The 26,069-nt window shown below is 36.9% G+C and overlaps 4 protein-coding genes across 5 annotated transcripts; 2 read left to right on the forward strand and 2 right to left on the reverse strand.

The window, feature by feature from the left end:
• Positions 1-275: 275 nt before the first annotated feature.
• Positions 276-7,027, forward strand: LOC114160462 (zinc-activated ligand-gated ion channel-like). The gene is made up of 8 exons (XM_028043062.1): positions 276-2,672; positions 2,795-2,839; positions 2,915-3,021; positions 3,106-3,272; positions 3,685-3,800; positions 4,360-4,570; positions 4,687-4,845; positions 4,933-7,027. The coding sequence occupies exons 1-8, from the start codon at positions 2,511-2,513 to the stop codon at positions 5,184-5,186; spliced, it is 1,221 nt and encodes a 406-aa protein (XP_027898863.1). The 5' UTR covers positions 276-2,510; the 3' UTR covers positions 5,187-7,027.
• Positions 6,792-9,493, reverse strand: LOC114160461 (Golgi apparatus membrane protein TVP23 homolog B). Its single transcript, XM_028043061.1, has 7 exons — positions 9,390-9,493; positions 9,152-9,216; positions 8,883-9,027; positions 8,647-8,736; positions 7,518-7,643; positions 7,297-7,425; positions 6,792-7,210 (listed from the first exon to the last, which is right to left on the reverse strand). Exons 1-7 carry the CDS (start codon positions 9,399-9,401, stop codon positions 7,184-7,186), a joined length of 594 nt encoding a protein of 197 aa, XP_027898862.1. The 5' UTR covers positions 9,402-9,493; the 3' UTR covers positions 6,792-7,183.
• Positions 9,494-10,218: 725 nt separating this feature from the next.
• On the reverse strand, positions 10,219-13,783 carry otop2 (otopetrin 2). Its single transcript, XM_028041475.1, has 6 exons — positions 13,299-13,783; positions 13,057-13,205; positions 12,919-12,977; positions 11,656-11,798; positions 10,721-11,562; positions 10,219-10,637 (listed from the first exon to the last, which is right to left on the reverse strand). The coding sequence occupies exons 1-6, from the start codon at positions 13,729-13,731 to the stop codon at positions 10,467-10,469; spliced, it is 1,797 nt and encodes a 598-aa protein (XP_027897276.1). The 5' UTR covers positions 13,732-13,783; the 3' UTR covers positions 10,219-10,466.
• Positions 13,784-16,076: 2,293 nt separating this feature from the next.
• Positions 16,077-25,237, forward strand: ush1ga (Usher syndrome 1Ga (autosomal recessive)). 2 transcript variants are annotated; one of them, XM_028041416.1, is made up of 4 exons: positions 16,078-16,418; positions 20,973-21,426; positions 21,542-22,329; positions 23,896-25,237. In XM_028041416.1, exons 1-4 carry the CDS (start codon positions 16,255-16,257, stop codon positions 23,897-23,899), a joined length of 1,410 nt encoding a protein of 469 aa, XP_027897217.1. In that variant the 5' UTR covers positions 16,078-16,254; the 3' UTR covers positions 23,900-25,237. The 2 variants fall into 2 exon arrangements, with proteins under 2 accessions (XP_027897218.1, XP_027897217.1); XM_028041417.1 differs by lacking the exon at positions 23,896-25,237 and having other exon boundaries at positions 16,077-16,418; positions 21,542-22,333.
• The last annotated feature ends 832 nt before the right edge of the window (positions 25,238-26,069 follow it).

Genomic DNA, 26,069 nt, shown 5'->3' on the forward strand with positions numbered 1-26,069 from the left:
AATAGGTCAGCAACACCAAAACAACCTTGTTGTGTGCTTAAGATTAGAGTATGACACAGTTATCCATATTTGGAAGTTAAGCTATCTGATTAACTACTAGTTTTGTAAGATGACGAGTGAAAACAGATAAGAGACAATCCATTCAGAGATAACTGAGAGGAACACCTTATCTATTCTGTGATACCAGTCATTTAGAGACAATGGTTTTATTATGAATGGATAAAAATAGATACACAGACAAAAACAAAACATGGTTTTATTTAGGAAGAAAAGAATAAAGAACACTAAAAGAGAAGAAAATCAATATAAACAATTACAAAGTTCTATTTTGTGTATGGTTGTACAACTTTGGGATTTGCCAAAAAAATTGTTGCTACATCATTAGATTTGACAAATCTTTACAGAGGAGACTACATAGAAAAAAATACAAAAAAACTATGTCCAATCTGATCACAGAGTAGTCATAAAATGTCCCATGAAAATCCGGTTAACATTGTTCATGGAAATATTTTGTGAATTTTTAAGGACTCTGGCATTTGAGAGGATCACAATCAAACAGAGCATTGACAGAGATATATATATTTTTAAATATAAGCCAAAACAGTGAGATGTAAATATTGCATTTGGTTTCTGTGTGTGCCATGTCAAACCAAGTCAGGCAGTCTTCTGTACAGTGTAGAACATTGAAATTAAGAAATCAAACCATTAAACATTTACCAAAATAATCAATTATCTTTCATAAGGCATGCTATCAGAGCATGTATCAAATTTGAAAGGAACTTCAAAGGCTTTCCACTTTTAATAATAAAACTGATTTCAGATTACTGTACGGTGTGTTTGCAATCTCTGAGCAGCCTTGCTTTACAAAATAGAGAGAAAGGAATATTAGTCCCTGTTTCCTAATTAACTTTATTGAACTGAACAGACAATAAACGGCATGCATTCAAACAACAAAATGAACGGTATTTGGCAATTATACAGAGACAACTGTGGCTCAATGGGAAAAGTGGTTGTTTTGCAATCTAAAATTGTGGATTTGATTTGAAATTGTGTCACTAGAAAATCCACAATTTCTAGTGCCTTGCCTTGGTGGCAAGGCACTAGAAAATCACTATGCATATTAAGTCATTATACAAAGAAGCAACAAGGAAGGAAAAGGCGTAAAGATGAAAATACTTACAAAAAAATTATATTATTAAAACTATAGGTGTCTACTGTTCCCATAACCTGGTAAAAACCAGCCCCTTGTACTACACTTTGCTTCGTACTGAGGGTCGGGGCTCTTGGCTGCTGAGAAACAAATGCTTCCTGGAGGCTGTTGAGTTTTCAAATTTTACCCAATTGCTAACATTTTTCCTGACATATGACTAGAAGCAATAACTTTTTTTCAAGCTGAATTGCACAAGAAGGTAATGGCAAGGCTGCTGTTTCCATTATTACCATTCAGAAATAATTGGCTTCTGCATGCTTTTTGTGTGTGCATGCAATTATGGGGCTCTATTTATATGTTGAGCATATGTGTAGGCGTGTGTCTACATGTGTATGCAGAATATCTCAACAGACCACAGACCAGTGGGAACTGGTTCTTGGCCCACCAATAAACTGCAACATCCATTCACCAACTGTGCAGCGACGGAATAGATAGTTCAGGTGCAAATGTTGGCCGACAGAGGCCCAAGAGCACCCCACATGCCTGTTAACGACACCAAACAATCCCCTTCCTGGGATTTTATTCTCCCCTTTTTTTGTCATACCATTTGTGCATCACATATGGACACCACAAACCACGTCTTTTCATATCAGTAGAATAAATGTTAGGCTGCTTAATTTAAAATCAACATTACGCAACAAAAATTGCATATTGTTAAAGTTAATTAATTCAAATAGCCTAGACAGTTCTTGGTAAAACTACAGTTCATCATCTAGTTGTCAAAGCAGTGTATTTAAAAGACACTCCTTAGCTTAATCACTGCAGTCTTAAATATTTGTTCTGTTTTTTATAATAATTTTTTGTGCAAGCTTGCCTCTCAATTACAGACTCGTTCAGCTTGCTCCTGTCTTTTGCAGACATGTTTTTGTTGTAATAAGTAAGAAGCACAGCCTATGATAACGTCAAACACGAGCTGTATGTGCTCTCCTGAAGCTACGGACAATGGGCAATACCACACCTGCTCTTTTACTGTTTGCACAGTCTTACTGAATAACACGAAAGCGATTAGCTTATAATGATTTAATGAAAAGCTTTTGTGGGTCAGTTATGTCTGCACTAGTAGTGTTCTGCCCACTGTTGTTTAGAAATCTACTTAAAGACTCACATCAAGCTGAACATTTAAAGGATGAAAGGTGCAGTCGTTACTCTAACTATTCAGATAAAAAGAATTTAGACTAAAAACGAAAAGGATGGAGAGTGCAATCTTTCTGCTGAGTTTGCTGATTTTTGGTAAGTAAATTTTGGAAATTTCAATTTCGGATTAAAAGATTAAAGGAAGTCTTTCTAAACTTGCTGGAACATGCGTCTTATTTTAGGATGTTCACAAGCTGAAATCAAGTGCACAACTCGCAGATGTCTGGCTCAAATGTTAATTAGAAATCAATATTTATCTTCACCTCAGTCTGAGAACTGCACCTTACTTGTTGAAGTTCCATTAATTGAGTACGAAACGCTGTCAGTCGTAAGTATTTCTTTTTCACACACTCCATAGAGGCAAGAACAAACTGTTCTCTACTTTGTTTAAAGATTCTTCCAGAGCTCATGTAAAGTAAAAATGTATCATAACTTTTTTTATTTCAACAGGACATGAAGGAACTACATCTAATGAGTCGTCTACAGGTTGCAATTGTATGTGTTAAAAATTAAACATTAAAGATATAACAAAATCTTATTTTAGTGACTGTATTTTATTTTAACGTACAGGCATGGGTGGATCCAGAGCTGGCGTGGAACACATCAGTATATCCATTTGACAAACTCATTTTGCCAGTAGATAAAGTGTGGACCCCGTATATCTCTATAGAAAATGGGTGAGTGGCACAACATCCTATTTTTAAAAGAAACTGTTCAATCTTACCTGAAGCACTTGCTGTCTCTGTTGGGTATATGTGCAGGCAAAGCTCCATGGAGCATGATTCGCCTGATCTCGTGGTGTACAGTAATGGTACAGTGGGGCACAATGTGGTCATAATTGCAGAAGTGAATTGTGGAATCAATCTGTTCAACTATCCTTTTGCTTTTGATGTGTGCCCCGTTGGACTTAAATCCACCGCACCAGATGGTAAGAAATTCACTGATGCCATGATACCACATTTCTACCATTTTATTTTGACTACATATCCTTAAATTTTCACAGAAGGACATGGGCTTATGCATGCACTAGACTGCTCTGGATTATACCTATTAATTCACCGTACATTATAAACAATTTGATTAATAATATTGATCTGTTTATGTATAGTTAACAGAACGTTTTGCATATCATAAACTGAAAGAAGCTCTGTGGTACCATGTTGCCCAAACCCCATTTTAGCCAGCGACATTTCTACAGTGACTTTAGTTGTTGGTATTGGAAATCATTCCAAACAAGGAACGAGGCCTTGGTCTCTACACCGCTTTAAAAAGGCAATATTCCAGATTTCTTTCTTACAACAAATTAAGAAATTGCTAATATACTAGTTTCTCTAATGCAGAATGTGGGATAAGCATAAAAGTTTATCAAGTGAAGTTGGCAGAGAGTTCCCATGGAGACTGGCAAACGGAAGAAGTGAAGCTGGGAAAAAAGCGAGAGGATCGCAATTTTATTGATGTAAGTTCATAAAATGAAATAAAAGCCAATTAACTGTATGATCAAATTGATATGAAATTGATTTATCTGACATATATTTGATATCCACCTGTGAACTGGAACATGAACCTAAATACATTTATCCAAGTGAAGAGCTGCTAGATCATTTAGGTGGTTAGCATAACCTGAAACTTTTTAGTAAAAAATATGTTTTAAATGAAATTAGAAAAAGCTTAGTGGAGTTTGGCAAACTCATATAATGGAAAGCAGCCTTTAGGTTTTTTTTCTAAACAGGTTTAATAAGTCACCAAGAAGTACCTGGCAGCAATTTAAGTAAAAACAAGCTTGTAAGCTACCTAGCTAACTTGAATCTAGCTCCCTTGCTGTAGTAGAAATTTAGTCTGATGAGTTTAAGTAGTGTTGTCTTACTTAAAGTTACTAAAAGGGAACAAAAGCAGTTTTCAGAGAAACCATACAGCGCTACAATAAAGCAAATCCCATCCTAATCAAAGCAATGCAATGCAGACTGTAGTTTCTTCCCTTTGTTCCTGTGTTACTGTGTCTTTTGTGCTCACCTCAGGTGTCTCTAAGGATCAGATATACCAACCCATTCATCACATTACTCCTGCCCACTATCTTGATTATGGTGGCTGATATAGTCAGCGGTGCTCTGCCACTGCAAGGTGGTGAGCGCAACTCGTTCAAGGTTACCTTGGTGCTCAGCTTCACCATGTTTCTGAACATTCTCACCACCGTGCTTCCTGGAGACAGCAAGTGCAGCCCAGTCATCCGTGAGTCATGGGGCACACAAAAACAAACCAACTTGTTCTGTGCAAACCGATGAGACCAAAAAAGTAAAATATAAATCAGCGGCACAAATAACTACAACCATCTTTATGTTGCGCAGGAATCCATTTCTGTGTTTGCCAAGTCCTGATGGTGATCAGCATGTTGGTATCCATGTTCTTGACAAGGGTGTCTCAAGATGGGCTGGCTTTTTTCACCTGCTTCAGTAAAAGGCCTGCTTCTCAAAATGCAGAAGACAACAAAGAAAACGAGGATGCAGGTAAGTGAGGCTTTGTTGTTGATCGTGAAGAGTTTAAAAAAAAAAAATTATGGAGTGACCGACTCTGTGTAATTTTGATCATTGCAGAGAACAAAGGTGTCATCAGCGTCGTTCAGCAAGGTCTTTCTGAGGACTCTAAAATGCTCCGGAAGATAGTCAGATTCATGGACGCTGTTGACACCAAACAGACAGAAAGGGAACGTCATCAGAAACTTGCAGATAAACTGGACAGAATCTTTTTCTGGCTGTATCTTATCTGTAGCTCTGGATATGTTGTTGCCATGACTTATGTTATGGTACAGTACACATGTAACATTGATCATTTTGAGTTTTGGAACTAATGCAACATAGAAGACAATCACTAATTGTTTTGACCTCTTATTTATTATGATATAGCATTCGAACCTTATGATATAATTCTTAGCTAAAAACTTATATACTCTTAAATCATGTAACTAATCAGTTCAAGGGAGGTTTATTTGTGTAGCTCAATTCTCCACTACAAACAAGAAATGCAATAACAGAATAATAACAGAATTACACGCTTCACATCAAAAGAAGCGCTAAAATACAAGTTCAAATAAATTCATGGCTTGTCCAAATCAAAAATAAATTCACTAACTGGATTTTCCTAAGAAAATAGTGAAGAGACTACTACAATAATTACTGCATGGATGATTGTGTTTCACATATTCAAATGTTATTTAACTTTAACAGATGGGCATGTTCATATGTTTCAGAAGGGTCAAATCTGATCTCTAACCTTTCATTTCTAGAACCAAAAACTTGCTTTTCTGCATTATGTTAACAGAAAATCCTGACATGGATATTGTGAACACAGTGGGTATTTGCCTTTACACAGAAACATCAGGGGTAAAAGATGAGATGTTGTGGAAAAAACATTTCTTAGAGTTTTTCTTTTTAATAAAAAAAAAGGCTGATAAATGGCTTTTCATTGGTGTTTGCTAAAATCTCAGATTAGGTATTTGCCTGTAATTACCTTAATTATTTTTGAAGAATCCAGATTAGGATTAGTTAAGAGATCACTGCAGTTCATGACTTGTACAAAATAATTAATTTACTATCTCACATATTTTTGATGCAACACAGCTAAAGCCTTCTTGGATCAATGTAAAGGCTTTGTGGATACATGGTAATTAACAGGTGTTTTGTGTTAGAAAGGTGTTTTGTGCATAGTGGTGCAGTTGTTAGTGCTGTTGTCTTGCAGGAAGATGGTCCTGGGAAGAAATCCTGACTTGCACTATGTCTGCATGAAGTTGTATCTTGAATGGCCTCATCATGTACATAAATGTTACTCTCGGTGTGAATATTTTCATGCAAGTTGTTTATTATGTGATGCTCACACAAGAACCGGTGAACTTGTGAAGGATGTACCACGCCTTTCGCTGACAATCACTGCAGACAGGCACAAGAGCCCATATAACCTTACTAGAATATGTGTGTATAGACAATAGATGGAGGAGTAGATGCATTAATAATTGTGTAGCCACATCTGAGATGTAACTATATATTTCTTGTGTTATTCTTTATTTTCTCTCTTAAATAAACCAAATATATACTCTATTTTTTTGATCTATGAGATATTGTGAAAATTCACTTAATATACTTTTTATAATTCGCAGCAGATTAATGTGGCATTTTATAACAAAAGTCATTAAATTGATGTCTTAAATATAAATTGGACTTTTTGCATAAACATTAAAAGTTGTATTCAGGTATATTCAGCCTAAAGTACCGGCAATAAAACCATAATGTTTGTTGCCACCTTGTGGCCAAACATTTACCTGGAGACAAAGTAGTGTTCTCGTCACTCTTGTCCTAAATTAGGTTTTTCCAATTATATTAACAGTACTTAGTTGAAATGTTCTACATCACAAAGATATCAGTACATATTTGGACAATGTTTCAGAACAGAGGAGGCAATAGAATTTTCATGATCTATTTTTAATGCACACAACACCTTCTCAAAGATGCTAGTAAATGGCTACTTCATTTTACACATAAACATACCATAGTGTAATTTATAACAAACAATAACAAACTTTCTGACAAAAAAAATACAGCTCAGTCAAAGTAACAAAAATATCAGATTTTTTATATGTGTGAACTTTCCCCAGCATTTTATACGCCCACAACTTTTTTTAAAAGTTGTTTAAAAAAACTCACCTTTTGTTACTATCAGACACTGAATTTCTTAGAATCATCACATGTAAAGAAACAGGAAAATAACCATCTACCTTCTCAAGTATAAATATAATAACTCCATCGAGTTCTGAGCCCCACCACCTCTTTGTGTCTGAATGACTCCAATTCAGTTTCAACTTTTCGTTGTTTCCTTCATGGCCTTTTTGAAGAAAAACAAAAAGATGAGTGTCACAATGTGTTCTGACAATATATTAAAAGTAGAGGTAAGCGTGACACTTCACAAACCTGTTTGAAAACCTGTCGACTGAGGTAGGACTTTGCCATGTTTCTCAGGCTGGACTTTCCACCCACTTTGCATCTGACATAACCGTACAAGTTAGCCCATTGCAAAACCAGCCCCATTATAACCACAACCTGAGGTGCAAAGTCACAAAGACAATAATCACATACATGGCAGTAATTTATACAGGTAGGAATCGGACACATATATAAGGCACTGAACTCACCAGCCATTTGATGTTAAATGAGAAGATGGTGCTGAAGACAAAGACGACCCAGAAAATGGGGCACACAATAAGGCCAAGCCAGAAGACCCGCGACTCCGCAGCGGATATTTTGCTGACATCATCAGACTGTTTAGAGAGGATGGCGACACTTTATTTAATCCTAATAAATACAATAATCTAAGAGTTACTTGCATTTTATTCTATAATAAGAGTCATGGTACATGACTGGCCAGAGACTTACGAGCAGACATGACTCTAAAATAAAAACATGGATCCCAAGTTTGAATTTAATGTGAATTTTAACTCATCCACACTGGATCAAAAATTATATATTAAGGCTGAAATAATTACATACACTCCCTATAATATTTAGTTAAGTGTCCTTTAGTTCAAACCACAATCAAATGCACCAACTCTCAAGCACAGTAGGGGCAGCCATAGTGGTACCGGTGCCTTGAGTAAAGGGGACTACCTCTGAATTCCTCAACTGCCCCTTAAATGATAAATTGGACAATTTAAACCCCCATGTGTCTCAACAGGACAGAGGTCCCAAACACAGACTAAAATGAATTTTTGAAATAAGATAAAGCATGCTAATCTTCTGGAATTGCACTGACATTTATGGATGTTCAAAAGTAAGAAAGAACATTTATTTAAATTGTATGTTTGGAAATTAGAAAAAAAAAATCATGTGGAGCTTCATAGGAAAAACAAATAAAAAACAAAATGAAATTATAAAAAACAGAATGTGATATAAATTACTTGAAAGAGATGGGCAAAAGGAAAAAATAAAAATTTACTAAAAGTTAAAGATATAACTTAAGGTCTGTCTAATAATAGCAGTTTTTAGTTTAGCTTGTCTTTGCAGTAAAACTTGGTTGTGCTATGATGTCAACCTATTTCATTTGTATGTAAAGTTCAACTCATATGTGAAATACCAAATATCTCCTAAATTCAAACACCAATGATTATATGAAGCATATAAGTTCTGGTTGTCTTATATTTTCACTCTGAAATAAAAGAGAGGTTACATAAGTCGCTAAAAACATTAATATGACATTCATGCCAATGATGAATAGTGTTTTTAAACTTCTAATAGGAATTAATTTTTTTTTTTACAAGTGCTTACTTTTCTTGATTCAAACATCCAGTGGCTTCTCCCGTCTTCATCCACTTGATTCCACCATCGAAGGCCAACCAGTAATCTGCCAGATACATTCTAAACACATTTGATTCAAAATTATGAAATTTAAACGAACAATAAACCGTTTAGATAGTAACAAACAAGTGTTTCAGGCAGAATTACTACACGTAGATCTTTTGTTGTTGTTTTTTTTTTTTTTCAAAATAATCAGACACGCTCACCTTTACAGTCCAGAAGTCGCATGAAAGCAAGAGGATGATGGTGACCATGCAGACAATAAAACGACTACTGATAACGTCACACAGTAAATAAACCAAGATGGCACTCGTGCGGAAGAAAAGGTGGAAGAACGATGCCAAAGGATGTCTGAAAAACACGTTTGAATTTTATTTAAAGACCAGCTTACTTCTGGTCTTTGTTCTTCTTTATAATGTGTCCACTCACATTATAAGCTGTGAGTGGACAAAAGAGATAAAAAAAAAAATCTTACTTAATGTTAGACTGTTTTAGCTTGAAGTTGTCCTCCTCACCAAAAAGAGGTGATTCTGTAGAGTCCTTTAAACGTTAAAAACATGAAGACAACCACATGAAATTAGCAATAATCTTGTTTCTAGCTCCCAACACGTATTTTTGTCTATTTTAAGTCTTAACACAGATGTGACGCATAATGCTCAATCAAACAATAACCTCATAAATGTGACAAAAAAAATTGTTATTAAATAAATCACCTGTCGATGCATCTCTGACACCGAATGAGTTTCCTGATGACGTGGATGTAAACAAACTCTTGTGCTAAGGACCCGAAGAAAGGGTGGCCATCATTTTTGCCTGATTTAAATATTCTAATATCTACACACCATGGTTTTATCAACAGGAATCGCTTGTTATAAACATAAGATCGGGTGTTGGTGTTAAACATCATCCGGTATAATTTCCAAAAACAGTCCATGCAAAAGTTACAAAAAAAAAAAAAAATGTATGGAACAGTTGTGCCACCATTGTTAGGATATATTTGATTAAAATCGATTGCCATAATTTATTTGCTTAGTCTGTTCTTTAGTTATTCTTCTATTAGCTGGTGTTTCTTTCTGTTGTAATTATATAAACTGTGAGCTTAAAAGTTTCGGGACCAAGGGAGTCAATCAGGTTTGCTGGGTATTCCAGTGACAGGTTTGTACCACCAGGGGGGCAGATACCTGTATGTTCCTTGGGAAACCATTGGTTTTACGGTGAATGAGGTATCAAGTACTTTATCAGCTGCTTTATTTTTGGCATGCTTAAATAAAATATGAAGAGACCTATTGAATAATATTTTTAATAATTAAAACTAAGGTCTTTAAATATGGGTGTATTGCGTATTTGCATTTATTTATGTACTGTTGTGCTCTTTAGACTTAATGAAAATGGTAATTGTCCCAAAACCATTATCTCTGACAAAGGGTATTTGACTATGGGCAGTAAAGTTTACTGCAAATAACAACAGCAATAATAATAATAATAATTAATAATAATGATCACAATTTAACAAAATAATGATAATAATGATCATGGTTTGAATTTTAATTTTTTTATTGTTTACAAACGAAGTTAACAGAATAAATCAGCTTTTACAAGATTAGCTATACAAGATATTCATATGAATAAAATTTTAAACACATTTACACTGTCACATGTTGATGCTACTTCATTAGAAAATAGTCAATATTGTCCCTTTTTGACAAAAGCACTAATCAAGAACATCCTGTACAAAACAGTTTAGTAATGCCCAGATCCAGCTTTTTGTGCACTCATTGCAAGATGCTGATTTATGAGTTTAAATAGACTTCAAATAAACTGGCAACTGAGTGCATTCGGTAAAAGATGCCGAAAGGAAGACCCACGTTCACGATAGCAGACCACATGCTGGATTGGTAGAACTGTGTTTCGCTGTCATGATCAAACTGGGGACGAGCACCAAAGGCCGGCATGATCCACAGCTGTGAAAAACAGAAAGAAGAGACTTAGTGTTAAGAGAACTGATCACAGTGAAAGTGAGAAAAAGGGGAAAAAAGGTACTTACAAGGATGTTACCCAGCAGTAGGAATGCGCTGACCTCTCTCAACACTCGCCTCTTCCACAGGAGTTTGTGTTTGTGCTCCGCTGGCAAACTGTGGCCACGTGCTTCTACATCAGGTTTGGGCATATTGTCCAGGTCTACTTTTTCAATTTTGCTTCCATCTTTGCTGGATTCCGCCACATACTGATTTTCAACCACTGTGTCAGCCTCCACCTCATGGAAGGGCTCCCGGTGCAGGCCCTCAATTATGAAAAAATTCTGCAGGCCAAGCTGGATCACCATCAGTATTCCCCATGTCAAATTGAGCCTGTTCAGGTAGCCCTTGGCCCCAGTTGCAACCATGGCTACGATGGAGAAATAGCTGATGATGAATTGCCCCAGCGAGGCTCCCACTAGCAGCCCCACATCCAGACTGCGGGTGGGGTTCTTCTCTGAGATGTGCTCCCTGTGGTCCACCTTGTAGATAGCACTTCCGATGATGGTGCAGACGGACATCAATGTGACAGTGACAATATTCATAACAAAGTGCATCATCACTGCTGCATCATGGCTCTCTTCATTTGAGTTTGCTTTTATATCAATCTCATACTCAATGAATGTTGCGATGCCTGCAACCAAGAGGAGGATCCCCAAAATAGGACCAATGAATACGTCTTTGAGGCTGAATCTCACGTGGTGGTGGTTGCTATGTGACGCTACTCGTCCCACATTCTTCCACATGACGAAAGCCATGGCAGAGGCAAAGAGGCTATACTCGATGTTGAAGGGGTACAGGTAGTAATAGGCCTCCTTGAAGATGTCGCAGGAACTGTGGCTGCACTCACACTTGTCTTCCCCATAACTGGCTGTAATACCACAAAGCACACAATCAGATACAACAGTGTCATGTTGTTTATTTGTTAATGACTGCGAAACCAGCTTTCATCTGCTTAGGTTACCTCTATGGATGTACATCTGTCTTCTTGAGAGTTTAGTGACATTGGTCGAAGCATGTGGAAAAATTGTTTGATGAAGAGACTCCTCAGTGACCTCAGCTATCCATAAAACAAGATTTGTGGAGAGGGTAAGCATCAACCCACATCTAAAATATCAAAAAGACAGAGAAAATTTACAAAGATATTCCAGAGACACATCCCACATTATTCTAGTTCACACTTGATTGCGCATAATCAGCAGTTTGCAGATCAAACACTGAAAAATCTTAATTATTTTCTATTTAATAAATGCATCTAAACTAAGACCATTTTTGGTCAATAAAACATCAACCAACAATGAGCACTTAAATGCACTTTTGTTTGCATTTAACAAAAATTCTATGATGCTTAAATATTTTTATGCATAATTGGGGTTTTTACTGCAATCCTTTCATTTTTTTCTGTTTGATTCAAAACCACAGCCTTTATCAAGGTACCTACAGCACTTTTCTCTTTTATGTGTGACAGTATAGATATCAGGTTCAGTCAAATTTAGAATCAATAGGCTAGTCCTATCACCCGGGGACAGTCTGGTTAGTGCGTTGCTGGTAATTATTATAAATCAAAAACAACAAATCTTTCTGAAGAAAGGTTGCAAAATTACTGCTAAACAAAAACAAAGCAGTCAATTGATAAGAATTTTTTTTTTTTTTAGAAAAACCAAATAAAATGAGGTTTAACTGCTCTTATATTTAAGTGAAAGTTATTTTCTCATATTTTTATATACAAAACAAATAACTCATATGTTTAAGAGCCTGTAAAAGTCAAGAATATTAATAGTAAAGAAATTAGTGGTTCTGTTTTTTGTTAATGTCTGAAGTAAGATAAATGCTGAAACCCTTAGTTCCTCTGGATGTGGCTCCTATATAGATTTTACTCAGGCTTAATTGAGCTTCTTGTAGTGTAGAACATAAACCAATATCAGCCAAATCACGAGACTGTATGTAGACCTTATTTGGATTTTAAACCTATTAATCCATATTCTTATTCTACACAGATTTGTCTTGTTTTCTACATACAGTGTAAATTAAGTTAACATCAAGGCCATTATTTATATTGCAGCCCATTTCTGAGACACTGTCCTACACTCATCTTCACCCCATATTTAAATGGTAGTTGGAAAGGCAAAAGCACAGGTTTTGTTTCTTTGTTTCTCAGGTAGTGTCTCATGTGTGCTGGGACAGAAAATAAGCAAATTAAGAACATGCAAATACCCTAACAACCTACCGTGAAAGGTTCTTTTGGACCTGCACACAGTCCCTTGAATGGATCCACAGAAAGTATGTCTGCAAGTGCAAAATACAAAAATTGTAACACTTTCTAACCATCAGGAATGAAGACCATTAAGAATGCCAATTTTTTTACCTGCACAAGAACGAAGACAATTTGTATCACGGGAAATACAACTTTAACATTGGAGCTAACACCTGGGTCACAGTGGAGGTAACCCACATAGCTGGCGATCTTAAAGACATCCATGATGACACTGAGGATTCCAAACAGAAGAAGTCCCGCTAAAAGCAAAGCAACATGTAGAGAAAAGTGATTAAACTGTCCAAGAAATACTCCTTACATAAATTGTTTAACAGTTAAAATGTTCACTGTACCTCTGAGCCAAATGGGTCCTGCATGCCTATCCTTGAAGACAGCGTTTTCTGTCCTGGAATTGTAAATGGTGTAATAGACCATCCAGATGGAGGTGAGCAGGAACAGAAAGAGAATGAAAATCTGCAGGTCTGAGGTGTTGATACTGACACTGCTCGAAGTGCCCCCACAAACGAAGGCACAACCCAATATCAGGATGTTGAGGCAAATGATCGCAGACAACATCCATCCCCAGTTTCTGCCCCGGTCCCGCGCACCTTCAGTTGAGGAGGTGTCCATCTCTGGCTCTGTGACACCCATGGCTGAGTCTGCTGCATTTATGTTGTTGGAGAGGTGTGCCTCTTCCAGCTCACTGTCCTTGGCTGTCATCTTGCAGGGCTCACATAAATTACCGCTGGTCAAACATTCGCACGGGTAGCCCGGGTTGAAGCACATGGCTGTTATTTCAGAGATTCCTTTTTACAGGTGAGCTGTTTGCTCCATCTAGAAAACAGAAATGAGACATGTCAGTTTCAACAGTCAGATCCAATCCTTAACTCCCTAATGGATACACATCCCCCACAAAAGGACATTTTTCCAAAGATTATAGAATCAGTATTTGTCATGGTGTGATTCCCTTCTGTGGTTTTGAGCTGAAACTTTTCCACACCAATTATGCTTTGTTCTTTATATCATCAATATTTTTCTGCTGTATCTTTTGACAAAAAATAGCATCAAGTACATAGTACAAGCTTTCAAAAGTTGCAAAATAAGGTGTTCACATCATCAACCACACAGCATCTAAAACTTTCAGCATATGTGCGAGCTTACCTGCTGTGGAGTGATGTCCTGAGAGATGTCCTCAGCTGTTGTGGCTTTTATATTTCTCCAAAACCAAACTTGTTTACATCCAAACAAGTTTGGATGGCAGTCATAAAATGTCTGCCTGTTTGGAACAACAGCATGGTATCAACAAATACAACATGTTTAGCACAAAACACCACAGTAAAGTTCATAAGACAATTCCAGGAATATCCTCTTCCCGTTAATTTCAAAGTTTTTAGAAAATACAAACTCCATTCCTGATTGCCAGAATTTTGTTCTTGATATCACACTAAATATTTTACTATTTCTTATGAAAGTTGAACAAAGTAGCTTCAATGCCTTAAATTCACAGATGCAAAATCTATATTTTACATTACTTTTTTTTGTTTGTTTTAAACTTGATATATTTTTGTGCTGCAGCAGACCATTTTTTCACCGTCATCAGACAAAATTGCATGCAAGTTTTCTTTAATAAACACAATCAGTATCTTTTTAAGCCAGCACCTAAAGGGTACGCTTTGACTTATTGGTGTACTTTACATTGCATGTTCCAGTATCTTACTCAAAGTGTGTTCACTAACTAATAATTTTCAGCTTGTTCTGTTTGCATTTAAAGTTCAGGGAGGAAACTTTGAAAAAGTCAATTTTGAAGTCTGTCACATTGGGGTGACACCACCAGTTAACCAGTCACAGTGACACATTGCTTATATATACTGTACATTTGCACTCTAACCTTTACACAACTAATTATTATTTGTTAATACTATTTATGGTTTTATGTAATATTTGATAATATTTATTATGTAAGCTTAGAGCAGCACATGAAAACATCAAGATTCTTTCAAGCCCTGAGGACAGTTTTATGAGCTTTTATTAGATAACATGTTTAAACACAATAAATAATCATCTTCTATTAATGGAACATAATATGACTTTCTGTTCATTATGAATGTAAGAAAGAATGCAATGAATGTGTCAACTCCAGGACTTGAAACAATGAGACACTTTGTATAGGTGACATTTTTCATAAAATTCATATAAGAAATATTGACCAGTTGCACAACACTTGCACAGTTTGAATGTTTTCTCAACAAAGTCACAATTCCAAGCTAATTTTCAGCATTTCTGCTGCCCGCTCTGGCTTAGAAAACAGTTCACATACACATTGACTGAGAGCAGTCAACATGGAATAGCCTTTTTTCCCCAAGGTTCCTTGTGAATAACACTAACTTGACCCCAGATCCTATTTTTTTTCCATAAAATAAAAGAACAAGGCTCTGGGCGACATACCAGTGAATCCAAACAAATTGGAACATAAAAGGTACATTATTTCATTTTATTTAATTTACATTTTATAAATCCTTCTAAAGTTCTTGAATAGACAGACTTTGCTTCAATGTTGCCTTTCTCACACTTTGTCCTTCCACTCAGCATTTCGATCCTGGATACAGCTCTTTGTGATCAGTCACTTCCTCTCCATTTGGAGGTTGTCAGTGACTGTGTTACACATCTGTAAAATCCCTTTAGGCTGTATCCTATATGAATTAAAGCCTTTCTGATTGGCCTTATGTACTATTCCACTTTGTGAAAAAGGCAAACTTTGGGTTTTTGTTATCTGTAAATCATGTCATCAAGAAAAAAAAGAAAAGAAAGAAAAGCCAGTCATCTATCTGCGCGTAATTATTCGTCAAAAATATTTGAGTTTCACTACTGCGTAAAAATTGGCGTTTCTATAATACATTTTATTGATATGCATTTGTAAAACTGGAGGTCAATGTGGCGGAAGGCAACTTGAGGTGAGCCCCAAGCAAGCTTTTCTGATCAAGCACACTTGATCAGAAAACCTTCCTTAACAGAGCATGCAGTTTGCCTTTTTCCCTACTATTTAGATACAGTGGTATATGGATGTTTTAGAGGGGGCATCTTATCTCTGATCCACCTCGTCCACCGGGAGCAGTGTTGATCCACGCTGTGTGTGCCATCGCGTCCCTGGAAACGCGCTTCCTCTTACATACCAGGAGCGAGTACCTCTGGGTGAACCAATAGACAAAATGGGATCCTATTAATCAGCCTGCCGCCGCCTCATGACTGGGACCATGGAGGTGGTTGTGGAGAAACGGAATGGCTTTGCGCACGGCGAACTGATTCAGCACCATGAATGACAGGTATCACAAGGCGGCCCGGGACGGCTACCTGGACCTGCTGAAGGAGGCGACGAGGAAGGATCTGAACGCGCCGGACGAGGATGGCATGACACCGACTTTATGGGCGGCCTACCACGGCAACCTGGAGGCTCTGCGGCTGATTGTGGCCAGGGGGTGGGTATGATTTATGACGAAGTATAAATCCGAGGCTTTAAAATGCATCTAAATGTTCATCATAGATGATTTCTGAATAATTTTTTTATTTCGATTGTTGCTTACTGTAATCTGAGATTGTATTTTATTTTATTTTATTTATTTATTTTTACCCGTTCAACAGCTCGTTAGGTGCGTAATTCAACTTAATGGACGTAGCGCCTGAATACCGCTCATTTCAATTATTCTGCCAGTTTAAGTGGAAACATTTAGAAGAAAATGTAGTCAAAGGACAAAGGCAGATTTTATAGTGCAACAAACTACCACACACCAATACAGTGGCGCAAAAAGTGGGTATGCAGGGTATGCAACGCATAGGGGCGCTGCACTAGAGGGGGCGCCAAAACCCCGTCTCGAAAAATGTTTTTTTCTTGTTGGCATTTTCTATAATTAACAGAATGAAATGATCAATAACAGGGGAACAGCACTGATTAGGTGCCCCTCTGCTCCTTCACCTCCCCTCCTGTCGCTTTCCCTTCCCATGCAGGTGGCTGTGCACGCGCCCCTAAGAGTACGCAGGCGCGTTTTGTTTTTTTTTATTTTTTTTAAATTTGTTTTTTAATTTTTTTAAATGGAGCGGCAGAAAAAAAAGCTGTCCGGGGCGCAAAACAGAAAAAGTAAAAGGGAGAAGGATAAAGATGTTGGCGGGATGAAAAAAAGCCTTTCAATGTGGTTGAAAGATAGTAGGTAAGTACCGTCAGTGTATTAGCAGGACAGGAGGGTTGTAAATAATCAAGTTAGCTAAAGCTAGCAGCTAGCCTAATACGGAATCGTCCCATATTTGCTGTTAAAAGTTGCCTCCCCTATTAAACCATTAAGGGACGCGATTTGTTTTGTATTTCTATGAATATCTGATACATAAACCTGTCACAGACACATAACCGCGCACTAAGTAAGAATGACCGAAATAAAACTCAGGAAATATTAACACAGGAAAGCTAAAGCTGCTGTGGCGGCAGTGCCCAGCTATGGTCCAACACTTAGCCCTCCTGGGTGCATTTTTTCACTCATATGTATTATGGATTCTTTAATTAAAGATGAGTTGTTCAAGTTCATGTGTGTATCAGACAAATTAGTCATCAGAGTCACTAAAGCCCTTAAACTCAAAAAGGTTGGTGACCTATTTTACCAACCTTTTTGGCAGGGGGACACTTGATTTTAAATGTTTTATTCAATACCACTACAGTGGTAATGTGATGTATCTGATAAGTCAGATCAGATGTAATGTCCAATCAGTAACTGTTATCCAACAAGGAGTGGCCTTTACCACACAAAATGGGGGACACATTTAGGCAGTACATGGTTGTAAATGGCCCACAGAAAGTTTCTGATGGTCCATATCCAAGATCAGAGAAGAATAAGAGGTGTTTTTCCAAAGCATACTGTTTTCATTTACTGTCTAATGGAGAGAAAGTTGAACGAGATTGGTTACTGTATTCTAAAAATACTAACAGAGTCTATTGTTTTGCATGTAAGCTTTTTGGTGAAGCTAAAGTTCTTGACACATGCCTTGTGGAGGGGTATAATAACTGGCGATGTCTTTCAAAAACACGGAAGCACCATGAAACCAGTAGTTTTCACATAAATGCTTATCTGACGTGGAAAGAAATGGCATCTCGCTTACGCCTAGGTAAGACTATTGATAGATATTGAAGATATTGATGGCAGCTGAAAAAGCACACTGGAGAAGTGTGTTGACTAGAGTTATCGACTGCATACTTTTCCTTGCAGAGAGAAACTTGCCACTAAGGGGGAAAAATTCTCAGTTAGGAAATCCTAAAAATGGAAATTTTCTGGGAATCCTTGAGCTCATAGCGCGATATGATGTAACACTGGCAGAGCATCTTAGAAAGGCTGCCTCCAAACAAACCACTGGATATCTGACATGGTGCACTCAGAATGAATTTTTAGATTCAATATCAGAGTGTGTTTTGAGTAAAATATCTGCCAAGATCAAGTCCTCTAAGTACTTTGCAGTGGAACTGGACTGCACACCTGATATTTCAAAGCAAGAGCAGGCCTCAGTCATCATTCGATATATGGGGGGGCGCCGAAGATATGTTCGCATCCACCTCAAAAATATGGAGTTGCGCCCCTGCACCAATATCTCAAAGTACGATGCTTCCATGAAACTCCATGGGGATAGTCTTAAGCCGTCTTTCACGTTTGCTGTGTTTCCCACAAGCTTTGTGGCAATATTTAAATGCTACTCCTTGTGGATTTGTTTCAACTGTGATTATCATTGTGTCCTTTTCCATAAAGACCAGACTTGTGGAGTCAACAGATAATAGTTGTCATGTCAATAGATGTTCCCACCTGAGCTGTGGCTCTATCTGGAGTTCCTCCAGAGTCAGATTGGGCTTCTTGGATCCTTCTTTGATTCCTTGCCCAGGCTATCAGTTTTCTCTATTAGTAGATCTATAGCTAAGTATTTGTCTTTATAAGTAGAATGTGTCAGTCTTTGATTTCTACCTTTTTAAAGTTAGTTTCACAGTAGCATGAAAAGAACTAGAAAATATTTCATTCTAGTTTTCGGAAGATGCTTAATGAAGGTGAACATTCTTGGCAAGATTTAACTGCTTTTTTTTTAGAGAGCAGTGCATTTCTGATCTCATCTGGTTGACCTGGTTTTCAAGTCAGCCAGAACAAAACGTGATTCTGCTTCACTTAACAAATTTAAAGACAACATCAGATCATTAAACAATGATTAATTTGTCAGAGACAATTTATTAGGAGTAAAAAAAAAACCCACCACGGACAGTTTTAGCAAGTTATCAGTGAAGACTGTCGGTTCTAATTTTATAATAAATTCAGTTTGAATTTGTTCATTTTAAAGATGAATTTGTTCAAAGGTCCTCAAGAACTCCCAAAACACCCAAGATGACCTCCGCTTTAGTTCAGTATTTCCCACGATTCAAGTGTACACAGAGCTGCAGCACATAGGAGACATAAAGTACTGATTGTCCAATGGAATGAAAATAAACACTAATAGTTACCATAAGTCAAACTTGTGAGACAATAAACAAAGAAGAGAGGTTCAAGTGTCATGGGAAAGATGCCCTATCTGCTATATTTGGCTCATATATTGCACTGAGCTACCTGCAATGGCATTAAACTGTCACTGAATGTGAGGACAAAAACAGACCATCAGATAATAATGAGACAAGGCATCGGACACTACTGTGCTAAGCATTTTACCACAGACATAAATTGCAACACATAAAGCCATCATGTTAGATAACTTTGTGAAAGTACCATTTTGTATGATTTGAACTCAGATGGTAATAAATATATCATCTGACTATAGGTAACTTTTATTTGTTCTGTGTCTAAAATTTATGTTCCCTGATCTTTTTTCAACTCTGTGCTCACCCTGTAATTCGTTTTGGTCAGAGTTTTATTGTTGTCTTTGGGGCTGTTTACCCATCACTGTCAGTCATCAGCACTGAAAATAGCTCATTGTCTTAACACAAACTCCGTGAACCATTCTCCCAAAATTCTATCCTCTCTTCGATCTTGATGAAACACAAAGGATGCTCCACCAAAATCAGAACCGGGCGTTGAAAATCGCTGCCCAGGAATGACACATATCAGAAATCCTTACAGTGACACCCATCAATAATAAATCTGGAGTAGTTTCATGTCCATAGTATAAAATATTTAGGAGTCTATGCGGCTACCATGGAGGACAAAGAAGAGACAAAACAGTTTGGCAAGAAGTGGCTTTATATAAAACCTTAGATAAAATAAATGAGATATCTTTTTAACTGAAGTTAACTTAATATGTTGGAGTAGGTACCAAAATAAATGATTATAAATATATAGAAGTAACTTAAAATAAAGACGTCAAGAAATATTTGAATACAGTTTGACAAAGTATATAAGGAAATAAATTTAAATTGGTAAATTTGCATATTAGGTTTATTCTCGACAAAAGGATTCAAATAATCCGTGAAAAGCTTGAAAACTCATCTTTGGCTGTTATCCAGCAAGCATGTTGCTTGACCTGACTTGAGAAATTCAGGAGGACATCACCAGTCAGACCAAACTGTGTCAGGTGCAATTTATGTGGCCTCCCTTGAAACAGGATACAGGTAGTGGAGCCGTGATGCTGGCAAGCCAGCGGTCATATTACAGACCTGGAGCAACAGTGCAACACACATTAAGGTAGTCCTCGGGTCGCGGGCGGTCAGGAAAGCGAGGACTGAAGTATTGCACTGGAGGACATTTGTTGATTGCTGATTGAAAAAAAAAGAAAAAAAAAAAAACACAGAAAAAGAATTACCCTAAACCAAGCCAGTATTTAGGCTTAGTTGTGGAAAGTAATCTTGAATTTCACTTTCCAAAAACATTTTCAAAATTTCATGATCAATAAAGATTTAGAGGATAACATTTTATATCCAAGTCAACATGGCTTGGTTTGGCCAGTTTTTTTCCCCTTTATAAATAAAATCATTATTGTAAAACTGCATTTTGTATTTACTCTGGTTACCTTTTGACTCTTTTGGCCAACAGAGGCAACCCAGACAAGTGTGACATATGGGGGAACACACCACTCCACTTGGCAGCTGCCAATGGTCATCTCGACTGCCTTTTCTTCCTGGTGTCTTTCGGTGCCAACATATGGTGCCTAGACAATGACTACCACACACCCCTGGACATGGCCGCCACGAAGAACCACATGGACTGTGTCCGCTACTTGGATTCCATCGCTGCCAAGCAAACAGGGCTAAATCCGAAACTGGTCGGCAAACTGAAGGACCGGGCATTTCGTGATGCTGAGCGACGGATCAAAGAGTGTGCTAAGATGCAGAAAAAGCACCGCATACGTATGGAGCGAAAGTTTCACAAAGAAACCTCTGAGGCTTCCGCTTCAGATGTCATGAGTTTCTCCAGTTACACTGGCAGCTCTGTTAGCCACAAGCTACGTAACTTTAGCACAGCCACTATCAGTGTGCCATATTCTCAGGTTGGGACTTTTTTTGTGGTTTAAGTTTTCATACACTAATTGACATATTTAAATGTACTTTAAATTATTGAAACACTTTGATTGTTTTATTGTTGCATTGTTTCTGTACTGTTAGGCAACTCTCCATGCCACAAACCGAGGGAAGACAAAGATTCAAAAGAAGCTGGAGAAGAGGAAGCAAGGAGATGGAACTTTTAAAATTTACGAAGATGGAAGAAAGAGTGTGCGCTCCCTTTCTGGACTTCAGTTAGGTAATGATGTCATGTTTGTCAAGCAGGGGACTTACATCAACCCAAAAGACAGAGGGCGTCGAAATGTTCGAGATATGTTCCCTAGAGACAATGACGATGCTATTTCTCGTGCCATGAGTGAGCCAGACCTTCTTGGACCAGATATGGACTACTCTGAGATCAGCACCGACTCCGGACATGATTCCCTGTTTAACAGACCGGGTCTGGGCACCATGGTCTTTAGAAGAAACTACGTAAGTGGAGGAATGTTCAACCTCGGTGCTCAAGACACGACCCGCTCAGGTAATAATGTGCGTTTACGCAGTCGGTTGCAGCACTATCCAAGTATAGATGAAGACAGCATTGGAAGCGCACGCAGCCTGCAGGAAAGAAACATGGAAGAGTTGCCTTGGGAAGAAGTTGAATTAGGGTTAGATGATGACGATGAGCCTGATACAAGCCCTCTGGAGGTCTTCCTTGCCACACTAAGCATGAGCGAGTTTTACTCCATATTCAAAAGAGAGAAGATCGACTTAGAAGCTCTCCTGCTTTGCTCTGATCAAGACCTTAAGAGCATTCATATCCCGTTAGGGCCAAGAAAAAAGCTATTGGATGCCTGCCAGAGACGACTGGAGACCATGGAGGACCCAGACTCCATTGAAGACACCGAATTGTGAGTATTGGTAATTTTATTCTTTTGAAAGTCTAAGCAATGACATACAGTATTTATTGGATTTTAATCATCACACGCAAGAAAAAATTAAAATCATCGGTTTTCAAAATTTCTTCAACTGCCACTGAAATATTGACCAAATCTTTATCATTAGATACAAAGCATTTACAATGACAGCATTACATCTGTGAAGGTGCACTACAGCTACTAAATATATGGTAGTTGGTCAGATAGAGGTGATTGCCAGTGACTGCTCAACAATCTGTTAAGACAAAACAATAGCACCATTTCTTACCCAACAATGTAGAACATGAAACCATCAAAACTGCAAAGTTACAAAATGGTAAGAGATAGATGCCCTGAATACATTTTAAAATGCAAAGTATCTGGCTAATATGGTGGCACTTGTAACAGATACCCTGATGTTTTGTAAAGAGTTGGTGTATTTGTAAATGTAGGACCTATTTTCCAGGCTTATTGTCTGGGGTGAATTTAACCATGAGTGATGGATTTACGCCTTCCTTTGTGAAATCAAAGCTTAATGTTTTAAGAATTTCATTTGATTTTTCATTAATATTCAATTCCACAAAGTTGGTATTTACTTTGATTCCCATCTGAGAACTTCATATCACATCCATTCTATAAGACCAACTCCAGTAGGTCCAAAAATCCATGTGCAATTTATTAGCTTGGACTGATGAGTACTTGGTGTTAAATTAAAAGCATTACTGAAGTATAGCAATGACTTTATGTATTACTGTAATTCAGTATGCATCCAAGAAAGATATTTTGGAAAATATTTTAGAATGAAAATTAGAAATTAGAATGAAACTTTAGGTTTCTGTTCAAATGCAGTGTTGCTATAAGAATGACTGAATTCTGACAGTTCTTCTGTTTTATGACATCTCAAAACCAATGTGACTAGACAAAACTTCATTTATATACCTATATAAGGAGAGGATAGTATATTTTAATTAAATTTTACAGCAGAAACACAACTAAATAAATGAGGAAATCAGGATATAGCTGTGAGCAAAGGTCTAGTTTAAGTCACAAACAGATTTATCCCAGATTAATTGTTTCCTTGTGTTCCAGAGGGCTATTTGAACAAAAGAATATGCAATATAAACACACAAATCATCCCATGCAGTTTTATGTCTCTCCAGAATGTAGTTAAATTATAGGACTGATTCATGTCAGGCTTTAAGCATTTTCCTAGTGTCTTGATTATTTAAAAAGCATTTAAACCAGGAATATGCTTTTAAAAGTTCAGCCAACAACAAAGATGTTGCTTTTCTGAAACGTTTTACATGGTCACATTATATTCAATATTCACATGAATAAACTGTTGAACAAAATTAGAAAGAAGATGCACAGTTTAGAAATGGGAAATAAAATGTGTCACCTACTACCCTTTCATAAAGCAAAAAACATTCCACATTATGTTTTTATTGTTAAAATTTATTCTACCATCGAGAAGCATTTTCTTAACATGTAAAAAAAAACATACTAACCATAAAAACAAAAAACATGAACTCTAAACTATGTTTTTGGTTTTTCCCATAGGTAATAGAAGCTGCTGATATTCATTTTGCTGCATTGTGGGACATTATGGAATCAATCTTCATATTGAGCAGGAAGAACGTAACAGTTTTTACTGGTGGAAAAGCAGACTGAATACTGTCATGGTTAATATGTCAACCTAAAGGAAATGGGTGAGATAAACTCTTAACATGATTCCTCCTTGTTGGCTTTGAAGGATAACAGAAAATATCTTTCTTTGTTGATTGGATAGTCTGTGTTGATTTCACAAACTAAAAGACAGTTTTCACTGGACAGCTTTTTTGCCATGTCATTGTATACAATGCTGCATGCACTGAGATAATGGCTCTAAGAGATATTGTCCCCTGTGGGGTTAATCCAACCACTTTATGTGCCTGCACTGTTTGTGCCTGTCCATTTGCTTAACAAGGGCAATGTTGATATGTTTATAAATACATAGACACAAACCTAAATCTAAGATTATATCTAATGTTAGACTAACCACTATTTGAAGCAATGCTTTATTCACATTGAATTATTTTAAACTCTGTATATGTTTACACACGGAATGCCATGTTTGTCTAAATATGCTTCAAAAGGTAATGACGGGCCAATTGTTTGTCGAGATGACTGCTGTAATTTACTGTAGTGATATGCATTGTATACCCCCTTTTCAAGTCTTCCAGCTGTTTTTACCTCAGTATTTTTCATTTACATCTGAACAGTAACATATATTATTATGTATCTGAACAAAAAAAAAAAAAGTTTATTTCATTGTAAATAAAATTGCTAGTCTTTTCAGAGTCCAACCTTGTAAAGATCTAGTGTTTTTGTGCCTTTGTCTGTTAAGTCATTACAAGAGGATTCTCCATCTCCACCATAAATTTAGTCCTTTCTGTGGTGGATAAACATAATTCGCCAATACAAGAGACATGTTTCTTATAAAGGGGAGGGGGATAGAGAAACATGACATCCTGCAGAATGTCATGTTTGCAAAAGATAACTTCATCTGGTGTGGGTCTTTATGTGCACACAGTCAGAAGGAATCATGCACCCAAAATTGGAATTTACTCATAGCTGAGCATGATGTCACAAATTCATTTTCAGTTGAACTGCGGCCTCCTTTGGTCTTCCAGCAATTGTTCCATGCACAACCCGGAGTTGTGTTTGCACAGCCAAGGCAGCTGGTATTTTGTTATGTAAAAACCCAGGATAATTTGATCGTCATTATGTAAAATCAAAACCATAAAATACATCAAGCCGCATTGTTTAAGACTATGAATGTCAACCAGTTAATTCAATCTGTCTGGTAAAAATGTGGAGTGTAAAAAATTTTATATTCTTTTCATTTTCAAACAGATAAAAAAAATGCTAATAAAATTGTCAGCACATTTTAAACTTCTATTGTGAGCTTGCATGTGTTGGTAAAATTAAAGGAAAACTTAAATAATTAAATAATTTATTTAATTAACGTTTAGTTGTTGATCAAATAGTTAGTGATGGTAAGAGCGGTCTAGTACAGTAGAACGCAGTAACCCATAAAAATGAGTTTGGATTAGTTTATTTCTAGTGCAGAGCAGGAAATCCATATATTTTACTATCAACATGTCTAAAACTCACTGCTTTATCACCATAGGTTGATGTGAACTGAACCTGTAAAAGCTGTTCGACAAAAAAATTACTGCAGTTTGTTTTGCAGATAACTTGTGTGAACAAGAAGAAAAGTCACGCAAATTGTTCAAATAAGATCTTTATCAGTCAAATCATTTCTAAACATCCAATCTATTTTGAAGGAGGTTATTCTGAATGTCTGACACCAGTCCCATCGTGTCACAAAGTCAAAAATACTGCAGGTCTTTAATGTTGTACAGAATTGTACAGAAGGAAGTTAAGACATTATGCAAATCGTGTTAGAAAACCTTTAGTTAATTCAGATGCTATTGGTGATTAAAACCATTACTTATATAGACAGAAAATTCTTTTTAAATTGTCTAATGTTAAATTTAGCCACAAGCTCAGTCATGATCCCAATATTATCTTTCAAAAAAAAGATGTAGACCTTTTTTTTTGAAGGTGTTTTCTATCTGTGGTGACACATTATGCTCAAAATATGTAAATGAGTTCATCGTTCTCCAGGTTCCCTCACTATGGCTCATACAAACGCTTTGGTCTCCCATGTCAAAGCTTCTTGGAGTCTA

This window comes from Xiphophorus couchianus, chromosome 16 (genome assembly GCF_001444195.1).
Source record: "Xiphophorus couchianus chromosome 16, X_couchianus-1.0, whole genome shotgun sequence".
Classification (NCBI taxonomy): domain Eukaryota; kingdom Metazoa; phylum Chordata; class Actinopteri; order Cyprinodontiformes; family Poeciliidae; genus Xiphophorus; species Xiphophorus couchianus.